Source organism: Xiphias gladius, chromosome 15, assembly GCF_016859285.1.
Source record: "Xiphias gladius isolate SHS-SW01 ecotype Sanya breed wild chromosome 15, ASM1685928v1, whole genome shotgun sequence".
NCBI classification, from domain to species: Eukaryota; Metazoa; Chordata; class Actinopteri; order Istiophoriformes; family Xiphiidae; genus Xiphias; species Xiphias gladius.
In genome coordinates, this window is record NC_053414.1 from 26,730,052 (window position 1) to 26,754,118 (window position 24,067).

The window sequence follows — 24,067 nt, forward strand, 5'->3', positions numbered from 1 at the left end:
GCATGCAACGCAACCAAACAAAGGAAGGTTGATGGGTTTTATGTTTTCATCCTATGTTTTTTTTTTCCACATAAGATCGAAAGTATTTAATTTCAATAAGCCTCCATATCTTTACATACAATAAAGACCACAGTGTATTTTGAAGGTGTTTATTTTAATTATAAAAAATTTCATTTTACATACTACATATCAGACACCTTTCCATCCTTACAAATAAAAAGCAGAAAGCCTTTGGAACAATATTAGTGTATAAAATTGAAACATGATACTGCCATTTAATCACCAGAGCACTGACAACATCATTGCTGTCTTACGCCTTTGGCCAAAATATTGATATCAAATTAACAAAAAGGACAAAGTGCTCTAAACACACAGCTACATTATTCTTCCTATAGCACAGTGAAAAGTAACCACTATACAGTCTCTTGATCAACCGTGGCTTTTTTTCTTCTTTGCGATGCCAGTATACTCAGCTGTTGAAAAAATACAAGAGATAAATAACTTCAGTTTTCAATCACATAACAAAGTAAACCAAAAAATAAATCTCTCTCCATGTAAGAGTCACACCATGTCACCACAACTTTATACTCTATACGTACGGTTAACTCCATAAGGATTTGGGCAGGGCAGTTTTTTGTAATTTTGTCTCTGTACCTCACCACAATGGATTTGAAACAAAGCCATCAAGATGTGATTCAAGTGTAAACTTTCAGCTTTAATTCAAAGGGTTTAACAAAAATGTTGCATTCACCTTTTCGGAATTACAGCCATTTTTATACAGTCTCACATTTTCAGGGGCTCAAAAGTAATTGGACAAACCAACATATTTATTAATATAAGGATTGTTTCTAATACTTGGTTGAAAATCCTTTGCAGTTAGTGACTGGCTGAAGTCTGGGTCCCATGGACCTCACCAAATGCTGAGTTTCCTCCCTTGAGATGCTTTTCCAGGCCTTTACTGCAGCCACCTTCAGTTGCTGCTTGTTTGTGGGTCTTTCTGCCCTCACTTTTATCTTCAGTAAGTGAAAAGCATGCTCAATTGGGTTGAGGTCAGGTGACTGACTTGGCCATTGAATAATAGTCCATTTCTTTGTATTGAGAAGCTCTTGAGTTTCTTTCGCAGTATGTTTTGGGTCATTATTCATCCGTACTTTGAAGCACCATTCTGTCAGTTCTGCAGCATTTGGCTGGATGTGAGCAGATAGTATACACCTGTACACTTCAGAATTTATCCTGCTACTTTTATCAGCAGTCACATCATCAACAAACACCAGTGACCCAGTTCCATTGGCAGCTATTCATGTCCATGCCATAACACTTCCTCCACCATGTCTGACAGATGATGTGGTTTGCTTTGGATCATGAGCTGTTCCTTTACTTCTCCATACTCTTCTCTTCCAATCATTCGGGTACAAGTTCATCTTGGTTTCATCCGTAGAAAGGATCTTGTTCCAGATGTTTTCTGGCAAAGTCTAGTCTGGCCTTTCTGTTCTTGAGTCTTACCAGTGGTTTGCACCTTGTGGTAAACCCTCTGTATTTACATTTATGAGGGCGTCTCTTGATTTTAGATGTTGACAAATATACTCCTACCTCCTCGAGAGTGTTATTGACCTGGCTAGATGGTGTGAAAGGTTTTTCTTCACCAAGGATCATCCACTTTAGTTGTCTTCCATGGTCTAACAGGCCTTTTGGTGTTGCTGAGCTCGACAGCACATTCCTTCTGTACCAAACTGCTAATTTGGCCACTCCTAAAGTTTCTGCCATCTGTCAAATAGGCTTGTTTTGTGTTTTCAGCCTAATGACGGCCTCTTTTATTTTCATCGACACCTCTTTGGACCAAATATTGAGAGTTCCCATGAACAGCTACCAAATGCAAATTCAACACTTGGAATCAACTCCAGACCTTTTATCTTCTTAATCTGTCATGAAATAACGAGGGAACAGGCTGCAACTGGCATTTAAACTGACTGTCAGTCAATTGTTCAATTACTTTTGAGCTTCTGAAATGAGGGACTTTGTATAAAAATGGCTGTAATTCCTAAACGGTTAATATAATATTTTTGATAAACCCCTTGAATTAAAGCTGAAAGTCGACACTTCAATCAGAACCTGATGCCTTCGTGTCAGATCCATCGTGGTGGTGTACAAAGGCAAAATTACGTAAATTGTGTCACTGTCCAAATACTTATGGAGCTAACTGTAGTAGTTGCCCATACCTTTTGTGTAGCATTAGTTGCCCTTTGTTCAGTTTGTGTCAGTCGTCTCTGGAGACGACTCGTCTTCTCTTGATACTCTGCAATTTGCCTTTCATACTGCACAAACACACATATACCAATTAGTTACATGAAGTCAAACACACAAAAGTCAACGAGTTAAAGTTTTTGTTTTCAAACCACTCAAGTACCAATGAACACATGGTACAATTATCATGATACATTATCATAGGCATGCTTTTGTGGCTGTTGATTGTAGATGCCAAAAATGCCTATGAATCTTTATATTAATAATTAGTATCACTCCTTTGCTCTTTTTTCCAGTTCATAGCATATTCTCTGAGGCTATGAATTAGCCCGAGATTCACAGATGTCTGTGTAAACTCTCATCATTCTCGTCACCCTTATTTCACCCCTTTTGCAACTAAATATGTATTATTTCTCATATACATGTAGCACAAGTGTTTGCATAGTATGGACTGCGTAAAGTTCGACTTTTCCCAGCTCTCTTTGTCACGCTGCTTGATGCCGCTGTTTTTGCAGGTTTCCAGTAAAAAGCCTTCTGCGTCTTTTCTGTTTTAGCTGCTTGTCTGAGTACAATTACAAAGGAGGTTTGACATTTTTAAGCTGAACAGGCCTGAAAAGCAAAGGGCATCTCCTCCCATCAGGTAGAAGACGGTGTCCTACAGTGCAGGCAGAGCATCTTACGCTTCCCATTATAAGACCAGAATTTTTGAGGATTGGTCACTGTCTCTTAGTAAATTCTCCAGTACTAGAAATAAAGTGGTGTGTATCTCTTACACATACCTCAGCAATGGTATTATGGTCGGTTTCAAGCTGCATCTCTAGCTCGTGTGAACGCTGCTTCTGCCGATTCACCTCTGCCCTGATACAATAATTTAAAAAAACAACAACAAAAAACCAGAAGATATGAGCCAAGTTCCCGCTGACAGAGCCAAAAAGAAACATTTATAAAGCATTATTTTAAAGTGTTTCAGAATGTTCAATATTTCCCATACATCTCAGTGTAGTACAGCTGTTGCTGAGGGCAGAAAAACTTCAAGTGGTAAATCAATTTTTGTTTCAACTGTTATCAAAATTTTTGGTGCTCCACCTTAGCTGTTGCTTTATCTTTGATCCAGTGTTTGTGATAAAACTCACAATAAGAAACCGTCCTTAAGCAGTAAGGTATCAGAAGGATTATTTTCTTATTTAATACAGACACTGTGTTCCATTTTAAAGAGTACTGTGCTAAATATTAATCTATATATTACATCTTATTTAAAACAGTCTCATATTGGGGATCAGAACTACTGTTGTCTTAACAGCAGTCTGTCACTAGTTTCCATTAGACTGGTTATCATTGTGCGCTTCATTTTGCAGGGTTTATTTGACCAGAAAATGTTTGCTCAGCCTGCTTGCTCTTTTTGATAATCACTTTGCTTCACACTTATCTACACAAGGAAAATACCCATTAAATCCACAATGAATTGACAATTGTTGTAAGAGTAGGCAAATGTTTTTCATTTATCTTCCATGTCTATTTTAAGACTCTAAGCTCATATTCTGTATCTTTTCCTTTTTTAGGTAATGTTAAAACTTCTTTCATGGGCTTTTACTTGAGGCCTGTGATTTTAGTCTCGAAGGCCTGGACCAGGTTCTTAGCCTCTTCCTTCCAGCGCTGATTGCTTCTCTGGTGTGCTGTAAGGAGGCGTGTCAGTTCAGCACTGGAGCTTCGGCTCCTCTCCTCCAGCTCCCTCACCCGAGCGTCGAGTCCCTGCTCCTTCAGGCTGTACTCCTGCTCCATCTGTGACACCTGGAGGAGGGCAGCAGAGTGAGGAGGTTGGTGGACATAAGGTTGCCCTGCAGCTCAAAGATTCATTTAAATAGATAAAGAAGACTCCCATATCTGACCTTTTGTGAACTAACAGTAACATCACATTATGCAAGCATGAGCAAGTTTCTGTGTGAACCATGTATTTTATTGTCCATCTTCTGCCAACTTTCCCATCACCTTCTATGCAAGTATTTCTCTCAGTAATGGCTTTCCAGGTTCTAATTCAAATAGTCGTCCGACAAACTCTTCAGATCAGCAGGCTGAACAAATACATTTTTCCTTCCCTGCTCCAGTTTGCTCGTAGACTCTTTATCCTTGTTGTAATCTGTTTCTAATAAGTCCCCCAACTTTATGGCAGAGCATTACTAAATCGTTGGAATAACCCTTTAGCAGACTGTCTGTCCTCTGCTCCCCTTGTGTCTATTCCACAGGCTTCATTCTTCTTCCATTCTTCCTGTTCATCATTCCAGTAGGCCAGAACTCTGGCTTTGTAAAGTTTCACCTATTGCAGTGTCACTTCCTTTCCTTTCTCTGTTTACTACCAAACTACAACTTCACTCATATTTAAACTTGTCTTCTGGCTCGACTTGTAGAGAGCACCTATTACTTCACTCCCTTCTGTTTCTATCCATCAGCAAGTTACCTGTTGTTTGGCCCCCTTTTGGACCAGCATGGTGGTTTTGCGCAACTCATCCATCTCCCTGCTGAGCTGTAAGTTCTCCTGTTGCAGATGGAGCCGCTCCTCACTGACACTAACACAGTCGTCCCGGGCTGCAGCCAGAGCGCTGTGTAGCCGCCGCACTTCCTCCTGGCACCGGGACAGCTCTTCACTGTAGCTGCAGATGGACGGACAGATCAAGAGAGAAAGAGGAGAAAAAGACAGAGACAAGGACAAAATGTTATTTTCAAACCACCATTATTATTGCCAGCAGAAGGAGCCACATGGGCAACACCCGGTGCCATTCTGAGTGCTCCGGAATGTGAGAAGGAAGGGAGCAAAGGTGGGGAACTTAACTTCCTGCCTATAATCCTAAATATTAACTGCTCCACTTACTCCATGTCCATCTTTTTCAGTTTGTTCTGGGTGCTTTGTAAAGTGAGGCTAATGTCTTCCTTCATCCTCTCTGCATTCAGACACCTCTGATGAAGGGCATCAATCTTCCTGAACTCTGGCTCTGCCCTGCCCTCTTTATACACCTAGAATAAAAACACCACAGGCAGCATTAAAACAATGAAACGTATTGCCTGAGCCTAATCATAAAACCATTTAATCAAACACTGAACTCTGGATCTAGCTTTAGCAGATTCTAAATTGTGGTTTCACTGTTACTTTCACATATATACCCTCTCCAGTTCCTCCTCTGCAGCTTTTCTCTCTCGCAGGGACCTTTCAATCTGAGACTCTTTATCTGCACACTCCTAGAGAGAGGTAGAAAGAGAGAACAAGGAGAGTCAGAGAAAGGGAGGGTGGGAGACAGAATTAAAAAGATGAGTATACAAGACGAGACTAAAAGAAGATTTTGTGTGATTAGAAAAGAATTTGTCCTTAGCGGACAGGTTCTTACCAGCTGCAGTGCAGACAGCTCCTCAGCCATACGGTGGATTTGAATGTTGCACTGCTTGCGCACATTCTCCACCTGTTAAGGATAAAGTCACACAGCTCAAATATGGGCAATGACTACACGGATCTGGGGAGTGTAATTGCTTTGGATTTTTTTTTTCAGTTAGATAGACAGTAACTTTTATTCAAAAAAAAAAAAAAAAAAAAAAAAAAAGGTACTTGAGTTGGAGGCTTAACTCAGCAGCTTACGATCAAAAGCTGAGTTGAAACATATGTGAGGAAAGTTCTCTGTACCCAGACTTATCTTTGACTGGGCAGCACATTCAGATTACTAAAATCATCTGAAAATTACCAGTCCACACCTTCGAGGCTGTGGGGATTTTCTTCTGTGGACTTTCTTTTTAGGAATGAGGTATTCTAATGTGCCAAGCAAACATTTGCCTTCAATACTAAAGATTTTGGGAAATAGAGAAAGCAGACTGATAGAGGAAATGGCAATAATTTGTAAAAAAGCAATAAGTGTATGTGAAGTAAAAAAATAAAGGTCAATATGCAAATACACATCTAGCAGTCAGTTTGTAATGTATTTACTGAATTGAATACTCAAAGCTAATAAATTTGATTTGCATTTTCAAAATAGAGGGACAAAGTTCTTAAAAGACACAGAAGAAGAGAACTATTACTATAGCAATGTGACAGAAAATGTAATATTTGTAACAGAGTATGGTCTGTAATCTGTAGAGTCTTTGTATTGCTGTAGTGTACTATGCTGTCCTTATAGTTCAATCAATGCAAGATAAGTTAAGATATAAGATAGCAGCCTACAGACAAATCAGTTAACCTGAGCCACTATGTATTGATTCCCCAAGGCTGCCTAACTAACCTGGCTCATTTACAATATTTTATTTCTTTTTATTTTATTTCTTTAATTTCCTTATGTGGAAGAAGTGATTCTAGCTTGGGCCGTTCTGTTGGCCTTGGATTTTAAGATGTTGAGCTTGTAATCTCAATTCCCCGGTTCAGATCCAACCCGTTTGCCTTTGTTGCATCCCTTCTCTCTCTCCCCTCATTTTCTGTCTCCTCTCTACTGTCCACTATCAAAATAATGGTAAAACGCCACCCAGAACAGCAAGTGATAATGAAAGGTAAAATTCAGTACTATTTTAGGCTGTTGGATGTACCGCTAGATCCCTGCAAAGAAATTATAAATCTTCTTGAAATGAAATAGATCAAGTATGGCTTAGTTGTCAAATCTGCATTAAGTCATTATCCTTAAGCAACAGAAAATGTCTTCCTTAATGGTACTCTGTGGAGTTTTTGACCACTAGCAGCATTATGGAGCAATCTCAAACCTTCATTGTTTACATCCATGTCTGCTTGCTCGCATTTTTCTTCTTCCTTTTCTCTGTAGGAGCGTTTCTTCATTTCTTGGCACATTACCGCCAGCGAACGAGCCATAGTTAGAAACAAATATAGTAGTATCAGGACTGAGTATCACATCACGTGCGTTCATGTGTGGGTGCACAAGATCCAAACAGAAATGGGGTCCACTCTTAAAAACATTGCTAACTCGTGCTACTAGTGGTCAAAACTACACAGGGTACCTCTAAATTCACATCTCTATTTGGAAATCCGTTCCCAATGCATAACTGAGAGGTACTTAAGTCCTCAGGTAAGCCTGAGGTCTGACTACCAGTGTAAGCAGTTTGGAGATTAATTCTTCATTACACCTGCTAATCTCAATACTGAATGGCCTTAAATGAAGATGAGGGAGAGGTGATTAAGGTGAAAAAACTGCCTCACATTTCCTGAAATGTTTAACCTTAACCTCCAACTCCATGACAAAATTACCTGGAAGTAAAGAAGCAAAGGCAAGGTAAGGTCTGTAATTTACAGGAAGTCTTACGCATCAACAGCTAATCTCTAAAATTCCATCTTCTGTTGAAGGCCAGCCAGAGACTAAGATGACAGCCAGCATTGCAGTCATACTAGGCTTCATTAACACGATTAAACAGTTGAAGGGCTTGATGAAGAAGACCCATTAATACTGCATTAATCACCATGTCTCTGACTGAGATTAGGCAGGAGGAAAGAGCAATGCTTTGCTTTTGGCTTAGTGGGTGGTGTTAAAAAATACTAGGGCTGAGGAACTGGCACAGCTGGAGGTTGCAATTCAATGTGAGGCTAATTTAAATAAAAAATTCTGTGGTTTCTTTTATTTGAATGAATGGTTATTTCTTTGATTAAGTATACAAAGTTGGCACCGAATATCCTGAGGTCATCCAGTGCTTTTAAGAAATGATGTGATACAGCACAGCACGGACGTAGTTTAGACCAGATAAGGTATCTGTTGGGCTGGGAAATAATTTTTTTCTTCTTTTCTGTCTTATTTTTCTTCGTCTCAGTGTTGCAGAGGACGTTTGTGTTATGTGGTTGTGTTGGTATGTTTTGTTCTGGCAAACACTGAAAAATTTTTTTTTTTTTTTTTTTTTTTTAATTGTTGTTGAAATGAGGTACATTTGGAAGCTTAAAATCAGATTTTAGTCACAAACAAATGAAATGGAGGGCATTTAGTAGAATAAGCTGTGACCTATGAAATATTTTGTAACTGATGACCGAAAAGATTTTAAAGTCTATTCCAGACAGCTAGCATTCTGTCATGGAATTCAGTGTTAACTTCTGCAGCCCAGTATTTCTTGCTAAAACAGCCATTCAAAACTCCCCACCTCTTTTCTGGTGCGGGCTGCAGCATCCTGGATTAGCTGTTTGATCGCCTCCTTTGTCTTCTCCAGCTCTTCTATCCTCTGTCTTTCTCTTAACAACGCCTGAAGGGACAGACACGGATACACATTTCAGTGGGCAGTTCTATAGTTCTATAGTGCTGAAGGGATGTGCACACTTGTCATAGGATAGTACAGCTTACCAGACTGAGGGGAAGGCTTGGTAAGTGAAAAAGACTAAAAAAGGGGGAAGGAATAGAGTAATAAAGGAAGAGATAAAGACAAACCAACTGCAGTCACCTGGTCCTTCTGCAGTGCAGCCTCCTCAGCCACCTGAACACTCTCTCTGACTTTAGCCAGGGCCTCATACTTCTCTTCGTCTAGGGTGGTGCAACGTGCCTGAAGTTCCCCCAACTTTCTCTCCCACATAGTTTGCTCTCTGCGAACGGACTCCGCCTCCTGAGATGTAGCCTTTAGCCTGGCAATGGAGAAAAGGAGTCAGGACCAGCAGCAGGGGGGAAAGACAGGGAACTGAATCCTACAACTCTGATGCAAAATACCATGACTTTCCCAAAGATTCAAACATTGAACTGCTCCATAAGCTTAACTACTGTCAATGTTGTTGGGTTCTGCTATATATTTTAAAGTCACTTTGAAAAACAGAATGTGGTATGATCATATCTAGTGACCCACGGTAAGATTTTTCAAATTTCACTAATAATTAGATAAGAGTTCTATAGTAATGCATATATTACATAAATAATCAAAATACTAGACAGGGTCAGAAGAAAGTGGAAAAGTGCTTAAAGGTGAACCAGCAGTTTAACATGTGCTCACCTGCCCTCTAGCTGGCTCAAGGCCACCTGGAGCTGTTGGAGCCGTCTGTCAGCTGCGTCCTCTCGGCCCTGAGCCTCTGCCACATCCTCCTCCTAAATACATGCACATGTGGCTGTCAGAGCAGGGTTCCAAGAAACCGGGATTTTCATTGCAGATCAATTAAATGGATTCATTGTTTTGTTTAAAAAATATCCAAGACAATGGCAAAAGGTGGCTATGATAGCCCAAAGTGATACCCGACAACCAAAATAGCCAAAGCCCAAACTTGATTTCATATTGACTGACACAAAGAATCAACTGCTGTTTCAACTAATTAAGCACTACTTCAGAGTGTGTTCAGTATTTAGTGCCCTGACTGAGTTTTCCTCAACTTTCCCTGCTCCCATTAGATCGACAACCAATTTTCTTTTTTCAATATCTTTTTTACTATACACATTTTGTTTTCTTCCCTCACCCGTCTCTGCATCTGGTCCTGGACATTCTGCAGTAATTTGGTCATCTCATCCACTTTAGCTGTGGCTGTCCTCAGTTCAGCCTTGGCTTGCCTACAGCAGGAGGAGAGAGAAACAAATACAACAGTTCACGCATATAACAACATAGAAAACTGGCTGCCATTCTGAATTTATAGTCACTTTATTTGGCCAGCTAAGTTACCTGAGCTGGCTGTGAAGCTCCTCCATCTCCGTGCTCTGCTCTGTCACAGTCGTCAGGAACTGCTGGTTAGTCTGTGTGTGGCAAGAAAGACAAGACTGCCATTTGTGTGGCATGACTTCAAACACACACCAACTTTCCCTAAAACTTCTCTCCCAAAACTTTGTATGGTCTTTTAGAACAAATCCTAAGGAGCCTATGTCAGTTATTTACTTCTACAGAGTCTATCGTTTCCTCATATAGTGGCTGAAAGAGGCTGCCTGTATGAGAAGTCAGAGAGGGGAAAGCAAATGGCTTGCCCTCTCATTAAAAATGCATTAGAGGGATATATATTACCCTCTCCTCACACTCTGTATTGTGTCCAAAGTAAGCACCACACATACGTGTGTGTGTGTGTGTGTGTGTGTGGTCATGGGTTTTTGCGTAAATATACATATACACAGTTTGCCTTGCATCTTAATCTCTGAGTCAGGTTTAGCCTCAGACAGGTTAACGTCTCTCTAAATAGAGTCTAAACAGTTTGGCACTAGTGTACAACCGTATGTGCTGGAAAAAGAACAAGCTAAAGTAGTTAGAGGATTATCAAGCAAGTTGACAGTCCATTATACAACCAAGGCAGTTCTGGCATACTACCAGAGTGATTCAGAAACCGATTCACTTAGTTAGACGATTAACTATTAGAGCAGGGTTCATTTCGTTGAAGTGCACACAATTTCGATCCCATGGCTAATTAGGAGGCAATAATTTAACACACTTTTAATTAACCATCACTTACCAATTCCAGTTTCTGATTGGCCACTTGGAGTTGATGTGAATGCTGCTGGAACTGAACAAGCTGATCCTATGATGGAAAAAAAAAGGGGACATTCAATAAAACTTAACTGTTTGTAATTACCTCATGCTTACATCAAGCACTAACTGAGGCTAAGCCACTCTAATTAACCTTATTTCTATAATAATGGCTCCATCTAGTGGCAAAATGCTGACGTTCTAAAAATGTGCTGGCTCTGCATGTTAATGTTGGAATACTGAACCTTGAGCTGCTGTCTCTGAGCATCATGGATCTGTCCGTCAGAGATGGTTTTCCGGTAGACCTGCTGGAGGCGATCCAGCTCCTGGGCTGCCGTCTGCCACAGCTCCATGGCCTGCACACGCTCCTAATCACATAACATACACGCTTATACACACTCAGAGGCATTTACGCATGCTAAAGAAGTTGTTGCTTTCTTCCTAGGAGTTAGATGAGAAGAACAACACCAAACACCTTTGTACATTCAGCAAAGACAGTCACAGGAAGCTTGGAAAACCACTGGACTCAAAGAGAAATAATGCCCTCTAAGCAGTTCCAAAATGTTCTTATTTTCAGGTTGTATCTTGTTGGCAAATGAGCAAGTCTACAATCAATCCAAAAATCATCGGGGTTTTATTCAGTTTTGAAAGTGAGTAGAAATTGCATTTTCATTATAAGGGCAGTGCTGTGTACAGCCATTGGGACCAGCTGTTGTTCTTGCTGTTGTCAACTAATAGCTCCAATGCAACCATTATGTCTTGTTTATTTTTGCTACATGTGTAAAACACACAAGATACAACGTCTAAATATAACAGTTTAAAAGCACCTTTGACAAAGCTAGAGTGGCTGTTTCCCCCCTGCTTACTACTGATTCACAGAGATCCAAATTATATTGATCCTGTAATCTAACATCCAGTAACGCCAAATGTACACAGCATCCAGCTGCATCAAATTCAGTTTACTATCATATATCACAAAGAAAAGCATCAGCTCCTCACACTGAAAAGCTTCAGCCAGAGAATGTTTGGCATGCTTGAAGAAATATACTGAAAGGATTATTCAATTATTAATTTTTTTGATTTTGATTCATTTTCTATTGATCAGCTAATCAATTATTCAACTCATCATTGCAACTCTAAAAATATTATTTATGAGCTGCGATCAAATTAGATTCTTGTACAACTGACGACAGATACAGAAAAATATGTAAATGATAAAAACTATATTGTTAATGCAGCTGCATTAAAACACAGTATAAGTGATTCCAGAGACCAGGGTGGGACTGAACAGAGTTCTAACTGGCCATCTGCCTCCCTCCCTCTCTTGTTTGCTTTTCTTCATCTCACTCTCCTTCACTGACTACAAACACAAAATACTAGTTTTGCTGTGTATGTGTGAAGGCAAAGTCAGTAACCATTGCAATTCATCATTAAAAATTAGAGCAGCTCACGTCTCTGGCAAAAATAGACCTGCCGTGTACAGATAGTGGAGTGGGAAAAAGAGCAGAATATTAGCAGCTCCAGACACAGACCTGGTGGACACATACAGGCTAGAATGGCAGCGGATCATCTCATAGGGGCCGTGGCAGAGCCAGAACGCAGTGCAGCCGAACGGTGTGTACAATGCCCGTAAGACAGCAAATAAGGACTTAATATGCACTATGACAAATAATATGCACATTATTCCCACATAATTGTAATATTGGACTTCATCGACAAAGATTTAGACATCACATGTGGCCATATGCAGACCTGTTCAGACAGCTGGACCTGTTCATGGAGGTTTTTGATGACTGCTTCCTCCTCCTGTGTGCCGCCCTCCATTCCTGAAGACACAGGAGGAGCATGCAGCTGTTTCTCAACAGACTCCCTCAGCTCTGCATGCAGCCTGGAAAAGATGGGGGTTATTTATTTTTTTAAATAAAACACCACAACCTTGATTACTGTCTATCGAGCATTACATTTGGCTGTAATGTAAATGGTCTCAGTGCCTTGATTACCAACAAAGAACGATGGGACAAACAATTACAATTACATTCACTCAATGTATAATAATTCAAGTTAAAAAACTACGTAATATCTGATATTCTCTAATAATATCTCTCATAAAGGAAAAACTTGACTGATGTGATATAGTACATCTTCACTATTGTCTCATAATGTTTAACTACTCTTCCTATGTTAACACCAGTGGAACTTTTCTACCTTTCGTTCTCCTTGACAACATTCTCCAACTTCACTTTGACATCTGTCATCAGTGCCTGTTGGTTTTTAACAAGCAGAAGAACAGCGCATTATTAATTAGATGAGACATCCTGATACATTTTAAGGCACCTGCAATCAAATTTAAGCCCAGATTTGCACATCTGAAAATTAACCCATGACTAAAAGAAAAACAGAAGGGATTCAGTGTTCTTGAGAAAAAGATCAAGATGACTCAAGATCAAGAGATAGTCAACACACAGGTCTGTGTTTTAGTCTTGGGTTTTCTACTATTAAACTGAGCATAGATTTATACAATCCCATCACTTCCACATATATCTACTGTATATTGATAATATTTTAGTAGATGACGTTAAGATATTTCATATTTTTGTGAGCTGAAGCACCATTTCATATCACTGTCAGAACTGAACTTTGCGTGCCCCATTCTTTCACTGTTTTTCACCTGGTATCTCTGCAGCTGCTCAGTCATTTCATCCATGTGCCGATCATACTCTGCTATCAGAGGTGCCATTATACTGTAACAGATGAATGATGTCACTTGTGGAAAAAAGTATTTGCTCTCCAGTGCATTCATATCAACAGCAGGTTATTTTCCCTGTAACTCGGACTTACAACAAGAATATGTTCATTTTCACACAAGAAAGACTTTTGTCATGCCTGACCTTCTGTCTGAGATCCAGGCTGCAGGAGACTCAGCCCGCCTTCCCTCCTGAACCTGATGGCCATAAGACACGTAGGGGGAGATGGTTAGCATAATGGGGTGTACAGTGGTAGTTAATTATACTAACTACTTTTGTTTCCTTCAGTGACAAATAAAATAGAGATGGAAAAGTTTCAGAGAACAGAGATTTCATTGATTAAAATTCCCATATGTATGCATATCTTGTTGAATATTTTCCTGACAAAACAATATACATGAACACAAAATGTTTACTGAACATTCCAAATAATGAACCAAAATCTTGTTAGTTAAGCTAAATTATTGCCAGTTTATAGAAGTTAATGATGGTTCCTTTTTACCTGAGATGATGTGGATTGAGAGTGATGCCCGTATTGATACTGGCTGAGAGCAGAATTTAATCTGTGGACTGGAAACAAACAGATATACAGGTAAGCATTCACACTACATTATTAAAAAAATAGTTAAAGCAGGAAAAGACCATTACAAACATCATGGAAACATATTGGAAACATCATGGAAACATACTTAGAGTTTGCCAGTGAAGCCAAAATCTAGGTTAAAATTAGTCTTATTCAGAACTTTTAAAGAGAAGAAAGAATTATACAGAGGCCATTCATGAGTGACAGCAACACTAGGTAAGAAAGAAGGCAGTAAACAAGATATATGGGGAAACAGAAAGAGATGCATGTGAGAAGCAAGCAGCAAATCAGATGAAGGAAAACAGAAACACAAAGTTATGAAATGATGTAAGACCTGGGCCCATATTCATCAAGGGTTCAGAGTAAGAAATCGGCTGAAACCAACCCAAAAACTTGTCTGTGAATATCTAGTTCTAGTTTTTCGTAGGCATAAAGCATATTAATCAAATTTTCTGGAAGCTTGGATAGCTTCCTTGGATTTGTCACTTTCACGAATAGCTTGGATAATATAAAAATCAATACTGCAGTGTCAACAACTGGTCTTGGATTTATCATTTTTAGAAGTTTAGTGTGCTGGACTGTAATCTGTGCTCATTTTAAAAAAATGACCAACTGTTGTTACTTATGTGATGGTCATTTTAAGACTTTTGTCAGTATTACTAGCATTCATCAGTTCTTAAGAAACTTTACATTCACCCCAAAATTATGTCAATTTCAGTATTTATTAATGACGTAGAACAGATTAGTACTAGTCTCACCATGATTACTAATTGATCCTGACATTCTTGATGAACAATGGCCACACTGTGGGTCTATTTATTTGTTCTAATGTGATCAACGTATATAACACACGATCTACTATGTAGTGTGTGTGTAACTAGACATCATACAGGGATGATGGAGCACTCACGGTGTCATGTGGCGCCATTTGGACGCTAAGATGTTTTATGGTGTCTCATAGATGTCATACGGTCATGGTGGCTTATTTTAAATTTACAGCCTGTTCCTGCTCTGAACATCTGGACACTTTAAGGTCATGTTAAATTGGCCAGTCAGTTGCCAGGTACACATGTCAATCTGATGGCGCTGTCCTCCCTGCTTTGTCCTTACCTTGATCCCGCAAAAACTCGACTTCTGCATCCATGTTGAGGGTGTGGTCTAAATAGAAGTAAAAAACAATTTGCGTAGGCAAGTTGGAAACGATGACCACTAACTCGCAAAGTAAACATTAATAAAATAGAAGCAGATATAATTTGTCCGCTAGTTATGCCAGTGGCTGTTTCAACGTAACGTAACGTTTAAGTACGAGAGTCTAGAAACAGTCTATCGACGATACATGACTTGAGCTAACGACGTTATAAAGCGGCTAAAAACACTTATTAGCATGTGTTACCAGGGGTTACCTTTTGCAGCTAGCTTTAGCTGGTGTAGCTAATCAATCTCAGCTAAGCTTAGCTAACTAAACCTTTCGATATGTTAAACAAATGGCTGACTTGCAACACAAAACAACGATTTCAGCTCTTACGAGTTATTGTTAAGTGAATTATCTTAATAATTATCTTAATATACAAAGTCATCAGTGTTGTTGTTGGATTTTTTATATATGTATATAATCCTCGGTTCCGCCGTCCGTTTTAAAATGAACAAATAACAACCAATGACAATGAAGATGTGCTCCGCTTAAATTGCTCCGTTTGCACAATAGAGCAGAAAAAAAGATTCCGCTTAAAAAGGGGAAGCTTCGGTCGGATATATTGAAGGATATGTCAATTTAAGTTAACTTTTAGCTGCAGTTTCAGTAACGTTGTCATATTTGACGTTTTGGAAAGTGGAAAGACTATTTTCGAGGTGGCTGGCTTGTCTAGTTGGTCAGAAAGTAACAAATGTATCGGTATAAAATTTGGTGATATGACTTGCCAACAAAGTTACATTTTGGTGATGAGATCGTTATGCTAACGATTCCTCTGGAAAATAACGTCTTCTGGGTAGTCTGCCTATTTGTCCAGCATTCAGATCAGATCTAATCTGAAACAACAGCAGCACATCCAGTAAGTTCACTTTGATGGTTCCAAGTGTCTTCTGTCAGGAAGTGGAGCTTGCTGACTCTCAGTTATTGAGTAACAGAACTGTATTTGGCATTAACCTGGTTTGATAACGAACTGCTTAAAGAGCCGATGAATGTGAATATTACAACCTGACAAGCTCAGCTGGGGCACAGTATTTTAGCCAGTGAGTCCTGGGAGCCTCTGACAACATGGGGTTAGCTCGTGGACTACAGTCTTTGACACTTATCCACATCCTGCTGTGCTGTGCATCTCTGTAAGTTTGCGAGTTATTGCTGCACTGTGTCACTCTGGTCGCACAGAAAACCTCTCATTTTAAATAACTTTTTTCTTTCAGCCCTCATACACCGATGGAGTTCGCTATCCGGCACACCTGGGACGGCAATCCTGTGAATCATGACCCTATCAGAATCCTTTTCTCTCCTGGACAAGGAGGGCTGAAGATGGAGGTGTCTGGTCCCTTCTTCAATGACCCAGCAGGTCCTGAAGGACCCCCCAGTCAGGCCTTCCCTGGACTCTGGGATTATGAAGGTGGGTAAGAAGGTATAGGAGTCCAGGCCTAAAGATGCTGTATGTACGGTACAATTAATGCTTTAATGGAATTTGATAGGAAGGCACATCAGCAAATGGAATAACTAAAAGTGCATGTTTAAAAAGCATTTACAAATTCCTTAATTTAAATTATCATTTGAAGACTAATTGGCACAGAAAATGTTCATTTAACAACTTTTTACCAAAAGTTTTTAATTGTATCACTTAAATGTAAATGTAAATCAGTCACTTTATAACTTGTTTTCACGCGGCTGATTGAAGAAATAGTTCAACATTTTGAAAAATATTCTTATTTGCTTTGTTGTAGAGTGTTAGATGAGAAGATCAGCACCATTCTCCCATCTGTCCGTTCAGCTCAGTTTGCACAAAGACTGGAAACAGGAGGAAACAGCTAGCCTAGCTGTGGCCAAAGGTTAAAAAAAAAAGACCTACCAGCACCTCTAAAGCTCACAAATTAACACATTACATCTTGTTTGTTTAAGTTGTATAAACGTTGGCGTATCAAACCAGCAACCTGCAGTTTTCAGTCTCTATACTAAGCTAAGCCAGCCGTCTTCAGGCTCCAGCGTCATACTGAACAACAGATATGAGCACGGTATTAATCTGCTCACCTAATGCTAACTCTCGGCAAGACAGTGAATGAGTGTATTTCCGAAAATGTAGAACTATTCCTTTCATTGCTTGTAATTATCCCGTCAAAAGTGAGGAATAATTCCAGTGATAAACTCCAGACTCAATAGTGTTGTTTCAAACTGAACTTTATACACTTCACAAAGGTCACATTTATGGCCAATTGTAATGGATTGCATAATGTTGTACAGGTGTTACTTCTATGGTTACCATATCTCTCATTAGTTTAGTGATTATATATATATATATTTCACAATTTAGTCTGTATGATGCAATTAAAGGATGCTCTGCAAGCTGAGATAAAATTCTGAATGTAGTCCAGTGAGGTTTGAGAGACGAGGGACTGTCTCTGTTTATGAAGCCATAATTTTAATCGCGTTATCATTATTATGGTGACACAGTAATTAAACCTTGTAATGAGGTTGAGTAATAACAATCCTATCTAATTGACCTTAAGTAAGTTCGATTTCTGGTTAATGAGCCCCACATATTCGGCTTCATTAATGTTAGTTATTAGATTGGAAACCCACCCCATTATAATCTAGGTAGATAATGAGCACGCTGCTAGAATAGCAGGTGTGCTATTCCTCATATCTTATTTGAAAGTTTATGCATCTCGTACTTTTGCATGATATTGTTAAACTGTAACTTTAAATAAATAACTCAAATGATTTAGGTCTTATCTTTATTTTTCTTCTTCATCTCTTCAGTCGTTGAGTCCTTCTTCCTTGACAGTACTACGGAAAATTACCTGGAGGTGGAGCTTTGTCCGTAAGTACAGAGCCGAGCTGTTGTACTGTCCATGTCTGTGATCACATGTTTAAGACAGTCACAGTACAACAATGAAACATCTCCGTGTTTTTATTTTAGACACGGACAACACCTGATCTTATTGCTGTCAGGAGTCGGCCAAGCATTCCAGGTAGGAAGACATCAAGGGAGTTATTGAAGGGTTTTTTTTGTCTTAGGTGATAAGTATTTCTTACTTTTCTCCTTATTTCTTTCTCCAGCAACAACTGCCCATGGTGTTTAATTCCAAAATCACAGGGGACAGGTGGATGGGTGAGGCTCTCATTCCCTGGTCGTACTTCCCTCCTAATGTTAACAAGATGAACTCCTACGCCATCCATGGCTCAGGAGAGAAGCGTACATATGAGGCTCTCTACCCCATTCCCAAGGCAGAAATAGTGGAAGGCCAAAAACCCAATTTGTGAGTATGCTGACTCCTGTGTATACAATTGTTCGAGGTCACATAGGTCATCTGCACAGACATTATTCATAGCAAAACATTTTGTTTTGGAGGAAAGCAGCAGCAATTTAGTACTCTGTAAAAAAGAAAACATTGAGAAAGCTCAACATTTCAAGGCCACAAGTAAAATTTTGAGGTAGACTATATAACTTAATTTCTTCTCACCTTAATTTCAACTCACCTCAGAATTTTTACTTTTGTCAATTTACTCAAAGTTAAAGTAATTCAAATCTCTATGCTTCATCCACTTGGAATTTTCAGTCTATAAATGAGCATGGATTCTTTTCTTTTTTTTTATAGTGTCAAGCCTTAACTTTATCCTTCGTAACAGTTGTTGCTGCACTGTTAGTAGTCACACTCAGCCCAGGAACATTGCTCCTCAGTACGGCCACTGCAACTCAAGTGCCTTACACAAGAAGGTTGCAGAGAGTGTCTGAAGTACACACCTACTTCATCATGGTTTGCATTGTGTTACTTTTGATCAGAGAGACCATCTGACACCTCGGAGGCACATGAATAAAAAAACTCACAACAGCCTATGCAAATAAGCTAACAATCTAACTATAAATGGGGGAACCTCTGTCTGTCTGTCTGCATTTCAATTTTCTCGACAACCGCTCATCCATCGGACTTGACACTTGGTGCGTGTATCGCTGAGGACCCAAGGAAGTGCAGTGTCGACTCTGAAGTTTTTTGGATGTACGGTTCTTGAGAAACATAAACAGAGAAACTATAAACAACAGTAGGTTAGGGCTGCGGCAACTCATCCACACAAGCTGCAGCTGCAGAACCTCGCGCATGATCATCTAAAGGGTGGGACTATTTTAGACAGACACCCGAGCTCTGCAAATTGGAAATGGCTTATCGCAGAAGTACAACTGCTATGCATGGTCACTTGAAGCAAAAACATCCTAGAGCGCTTTGTTTAAGACGCAGCGACACTAAGACAGCACCGTTTTGTTTAACTTTTATCCCCACTCAAGCATGATATATTGGGATTATTAACAGGCGGAAAAAGTAATTTATCCAACGCTTCTGTTATGGTAATATAACGTTACCCCAATACGTCATCTACCTGTATTAGGAACACCTTTGAATGTAACCCAGTACAGTTAAACAGCACCACAAATTACAGCCTCCAAAAATGACCGATAAAATTAATCAACATCCTCTTTCTATAAAAACTAAACATTATAATCCCCATTAAGGGAGGATTTATTGCAGGGCCGTTGTATTTTACTGCATTGGTTTTATCTAGGTGTAGCTAATAAATTGGCAAGAGAATGTAGATTCATTTAATCACTATTTGTCATGGCAACCCTTTCCCTGAACTGGAGAGTCAGTATATTTACTGAACTTGACTTAAATCTATATCATACCCATTTTAGGTTTTATTTCATCGCTGGAGTATTTCGCAGTAAAGAAAATCCCTGACAAATCTGCTTTTGCATCACCAAGGAAAATATTGGAAATGGCAAGTGAGTGTATATGTCACCACAATCCTTTTGAATTTGTGGTATTAGCGTAGTACGTATAGCATTGGAAGTAGTAAGTATTTTCTGGTCACGTATCTGACAAATAGGGTCTATTGTTATTATTAATATCATAACACAGCAGTGGTGTGTAAATTAGATGATGATTGAATAAAATATTGGACTATAACAAGCATATTTTGAACAGAAACTGCACTAGACCTTATAAATGACTTAAATCAGTGAGTTAAGTAAACAATCCATGGGGCGTTTTGTCAGCTGAAATCATGAATATTAGTTCTGACAGAGATTCTACATTATCAGGACTTCCTCACTTTAGTTGAAATAAGAGACTACCTTCATTTGTTGGCACAATATCAATTTTTACTTTAAATGCTGATAATTTAAGTTTCTCAGGCCTGACAACCTCTAATTGTTATTTATGCCAAAGAGTATAAGTTGCAGTTTCTATAGTGTACTGAGTCTCATAAAGGTGGGGGGACTTGTGAGAGACAGATGTAGAAAAGAATGGTCAAAGTTCTACTTTTAGTTTTAATCTTTTAGTCCCTAGAATGGATCACAACACTGGATCCAACATTTCCTATAATGCAACTCCAGGGTATCTTTCATTAGGCTTCCCCTTACTTGTAAATGCCCATGTTTTAGAAACTCCACACCAGAGTTTGCAACAGGTTTTCTGCTACAAATTTAAAGTCCCAATCCTAAACCAAGATAACCCTGATGACATCATCAGGTTTATTTTGAATACATCATTAGGGTTATTTTCTCACCTATGAGAAAATTTAGAGAGCTCCCTCCAGAGCCAAAGAAGACATCACACAAGTGTTTTCACAGGCTGAGTAGTACTTATTGTGGCGAGTAAACTGATCTTTATGTGTAAAATTAGTGGAGTGCCCCTTTAATTTCATTTGTTTTTCCTGCCAGAAGTATTTGTGTCAAAGTATTTACAGGCCCACTTTCAAATAACCAGCCCTTTTTTAGGTTTGTGAGCTAGCAGTCAACCAATAGGTTGTAATTTACACTCAGAAAATGAGTTGCACAGTTTATGTATGTATGCTTTTGTGAGTTTTATGCATCCTATAATAAATTCTGTCTGTGTCTCTTAGCCACCGCCTGGAGTATTTCCAAAATTTCCACCTGCAAAGCATCATGGGAGAGGGCTGGGTCCAGCCAGAGTCTGATCTATGGAAAGGAAAACCCTGAGCTTTTCAAAAACACTCTTTGTCTCTCTCTCGCACAAACAGACACACACGCACGCACACACCGAGATGGCAGGGAAAGTACAAACACTCATTGCCAGGGAACAAAGGGCAATCAATCTTTATTAGTTAATGCTGTCAAACGATATGACGAGAAATATGTTATCAGCTTGTCAGAGCATATTAGCCTTCACACACATTCATGCGAGCACACAGACACACACACATCACAAGCTGCTGGACGTCACCTTCTATTGCCTCGGCAGAGTGTGACCTCCAGCGGTTATACTGTGAATGGTGGCAAGGAATGCTGACTTTGACCTTCAGCTCCTGTGTAGCCTGTGCGTTCCACTTCAGTGGTATAAACACAGCAGGTCCTTGTGATTCTCTGCCCCGTTAGAAGACACAGACACAAACGACCATACACACGCCATTAAAGTGAAAAATCTGTTCTGCAGAGACACGTGCTAGAGCTTTTGAATTAGAGCTGTACTGTAATTAGTTAATTTTTTGCAATCATGCCACTACCTTTATTGATTTCCTTTTACAGTTAAATATGTTTACAAATTGATTACTCAATGCTGGTGAAGTGTATTGTCCTTTTTTTTTTTTTCTCTCTGTGATTGTTTGACAAATGTCACTTTCATTGCACTTCTGGTGTGTGATCATGCTTCTGGGCTATGTTTATCTGTTAGAGTCAAATTTTGTGATTTGAGGAAAATAGTCGTTTTTGGCTTTCTAGCTGAGAGTTAGGTAAGCAGGTTGTAGTGGTGGAAGAAGCACTCAGATCATTTCCTTCGGTAAAAGTGCCAGTACAACAGTGTAAAAATATACAAGTAAAAGTCCTGCTTTCAAACATCTACTGAAGTAAAAGTACAGAAGTATTATCAGCAAATAAAGTAGTAAAAGTAAAAAAAAAAATGCTCCTGTGACTGATATATTATTATATATGACATTATTAAACTATTATTAAAGCATTTTGCTTTTGGTTGATGCAGAGCTAGTTTATGGGTTCCCAATTTAGGGTTCAGACCCTTTCCAAATGGTCAATAGATAAATCTGAGTTTGTGAGAGATGATTAATGGGGCCAGAAAGGAGGACTTCTTTGGACAAATTTGTATTAATTTTTTGGACTTGTATTTAATCTTTGTTTTTTGTGTGTGTGAATTATTGGATAATTTTATCTCTTTTCACTTCGAACAGTTATCTCAGTGAAACCATCTCAGGAGTTAAAAAAAAGAAATCACCCCTGTGGCAGACACAGGGCAAGGATCCCCTATTATAGCCACTGGTTTTTATCATTAACATTAGTTGAGTAGTTGTACTTTGTTATTTTCCACTTCTGGAAAGTTGATACCACTTTATGCTCACGTCTGTATGCTAACTCTGCAGCTTCAGCCAGCAGCTGCTTAACTTGAGTGATGTGGAATATACTGTATGTCTTCTCATTATGTCAAATGATTGTATAATAGGGATTCATCATAACAAACGAAATAATGTATAGTAGCTTGAAAGCAGCTCAGAACAATGAATTGACTCGCAGTTCATCCCCCCTCGGAAACTGCTGATCCCCGGGGATTTTCATGCACAGCCGTCTCGTCAGTTTACTCAGATTGGTGTGAAAAACAGAAAACATCCACCGAGCGCAGTTCTGCCGAATGAAATGCCTTGTTGATGAGAGAGGTCAGAGGAGAATAGCCAGACTGGTTGGAGCTGACAGAGAGGGTACAGTAACTCAGATAAACACTCTTTACAGCTGTGGTGAGCAGAAAAGCATCTCAGAATGCACAACACGTCCAACCTTGAGGCGGATGGGCCAAAACAGCGGAAGACCACGTCAGGATCCAGTCCTGTCAGCCAAGAACAGAAATCTGAAGCTGCAGTGGGTACAGGCTCACCAAAACTGGACAGCTGAAGACTGGAAAAATGTAGCCTGGTTTGATGAGTCTGGATTTCTGCTGCAGTTTATGCCAAGTTCTGCCATGGTCGAGGCAGAACTTGGCATAAACAGCATAAATCAATGGACCGAACCTGCCTTGTGTCAACAGTCCAGGCTGGTGGTGGTGGTGTAATGGTGAGAGGAATGTTTTCTTGGCACACGTTGGGCCCCTTAATACCAGTCAATCATGGTTTGAATGCTGCAGCCTGTCTGTGTATTGTTTCTGACCAAGTCCACCCCTTTATGGCCACAATTTATCATCTTGTAATGGCTTCTTCCAGCATGATAATGCACCATGTCACAAAGTGGAAGTCGTCTCAAACTGGTTTCATGAACGTGACAATGAGTTCAGTGGACTTCAGTGGCCTCCAGATCTCAATCCAATAGAAAACTTTTCGGATGTGGTAGAACGGGAGATTGGCAGCACGAATGTGCAGCTGACAAATTTGCAGAAATGTTGGGATAGAGTCATGTCACGAGAGTATATCAAAGTCCCTCTCACTTACTTTTCCACCTGCTCGAGAGAAGTTGACATTACAGGCCCTCTGATCTTTGACATACACAGACACACACACATGATGACTGGGGACTCACAAGCCCCTGTCTTCTCTCAATGACCCCGTAAGTCTCTCCCCCTTGCCCCTGCTCCATCCCCTTGTAGAGCTTGGTATTAATCAGAGGCTCCTCTCAGATCACTGGCTGGCAAACCGCTTCTCCTGACCAGGAGACAGGGGGCCGATTGATTTTCATGTTGGATGTGTTGCTCTTGACTGTGGCAGCCCAAAAGCCCATATTGAGCCCTATCAGTTTTAATTGGCCTGCTTGCCTTTGAAATGCGTGCAGTGATTAGGCCTAGAGAGCCCACTGCTTAAGCCCCCTCCTTATCATCGCCTGCGGTGCCTTGCCACCGCAATGCACACTATTCACATGCACACACAGCCACAGAGAGAGAGCTGGCACATTGTATTCCATCAGCATCTCTCTTACTAACAAAATGTTGACCTAAA

The 24,067-nt window shown here is 39.7% G+C and overlaps 2 protein-coding genes across 5 annotated transcripts; one reads left to right on the forward strand and one right to left on the reverse strand.

Moving 5' to 3' along the window:
• Positions 1–153: 153 nt before the first annotated feature.
• On the reverse strand, positions 154–15,626 carry sclt1 (sodium channel and clathrin linker 1). Of its 2 annotated transcripts, none has more exons than XM_040146416.1 (22): positions 15,591–15,626; positions 15,046–15,093; positions 13,855–13,922; positions 13,497–13,549; positions 13,277–13,349; positions 12,814–12,869; positions 12,361–12,496; positions 10,854–10,976; positions 10,595–10,660; positions 9,823–9,893; positions 9,623–9,713; positions 9,169–9,260; positions 8,632–8,809; positions 8,338–8,436; positions 5,616–5,687; positions 5,395–5,469; positions 5,105–5,247; positions 4,694–4,886; positions 3,833–4,029; positions 3,021–3,099; positions 2,217–2,312; positions 154–473 (listed from the first exon to the last, which is right to left on the reverse strand). In XM_040146416.1, exons 2-22 carry the CDS (start codon positions 15,077–15,079, stop codon positions 414–416), a joined length of 2,055 nt encoding a protein of 684 aa, XP_040002350.1. In that variant the 5' UTR covers positions 15,080–15,093; positions 15,591–15,626; the 3' UTR covers positions 154–413. The 2 variants fall into 2 exon arrangements, with proteins under 2 accessions (XP_040002350.1, XP_040002349.1); XM_040146415.1 differs by lacking the exon at positions 15,591–15,626 and adding an exon at positions 15,339–15,584.
• On the forward strand, positions 15,549–22,824 carry c15h4orf33 (chromosome 15 C4orf33 homolog). 3 transcript variants are annotated; one of them, XM_040146418.1, is made up of 7 exons: positions 15,549–16,254; positions 16,336–16,529; positions 17,891–17,951; positions 18,051–18,102; positions 18,191–18,390; positions 19,818–19,907; positions 21,029–22,824. In XM_040146418.1, the coding sequence occupies exons 1-6, from the start codon at positions 16,190–16,192 to the stop codon at positions 19,861–19,863; spliced, it is 618 nt and encodes a 205-aa protein (XP_040002352.1). In that variant the 5' UTR covers positions 15,549–16,189; the 3' UTR covers positions 19,864–19,907; positions 21,029–22,824. The 3 variants fall into 3 exon arrangements, with proteins under 3 accessions (XP_040002352.1, XP_040002351.1, XP_040002353.1); XM_040146417.1 differs by lacking the exon at positions 19,818–19,907 and having other exon boundaries at positions 21,029–22,043; XM_040146419.1 differs by lacking the exon at positions 19,818–19,907 and having other exon boundaries at positions 15,549–15,983; positions 21,029–22,043.
• Positions 22,825–24,067: the final 1,243 nt, after the last annotated feature.

What these genes read in the sequence shown, in the direction of transcription:
- sclt1 (XM_040146416.1), bottom strand. Translation starts at nt 15,079, where the DNA reads ATGGATGCAGAAGTCGAGTTTTTGCGGGATCAAG. An exon ending in CGAGTTTTTGCGGGATCAAG is followed by an intron (nt 13,923 to 15,045) that starts GTAAGGACAAAG and finishes GTTTGTTTCCAG; the next exon opens with TCCACAGATTAAATTCTGCT. An exon ending in AGGTCCAGCTGTCTGAACAG is followed by an intron (nt 10,977 to 12,360) that starts GTCTGCATATGG and finishes TTATGTGATTAG; the next exon opens with GAGCGTGTGCAGGCCATGGA.
- c15h4orf33 (XM_040146417.1), top strand. Translation starts at nt 16,190, where the DNA reads ATGGGGTTAGCTCGTGGACTACAGTCTTTGACACTTATCCACATCCTG. An exon ending in CTGGAGGTGGAGCTTTGTCC is followed by an intron (nt 17,952 to 18,050) that starts GTAAGTACAGAG and finishes TTTTTATTTTAG; the next exon opens with ACACGGACAACACCTGATCT. An exon ending in GAAGGCCAAAAACCCAATTT is followed by an intron (nt 18,391 to 21,028) that starts GTGAGTATGCTG and finishes TGTGTCTCTTAG; the next exon opens with CCACCGCCTGGAGTATTTCC.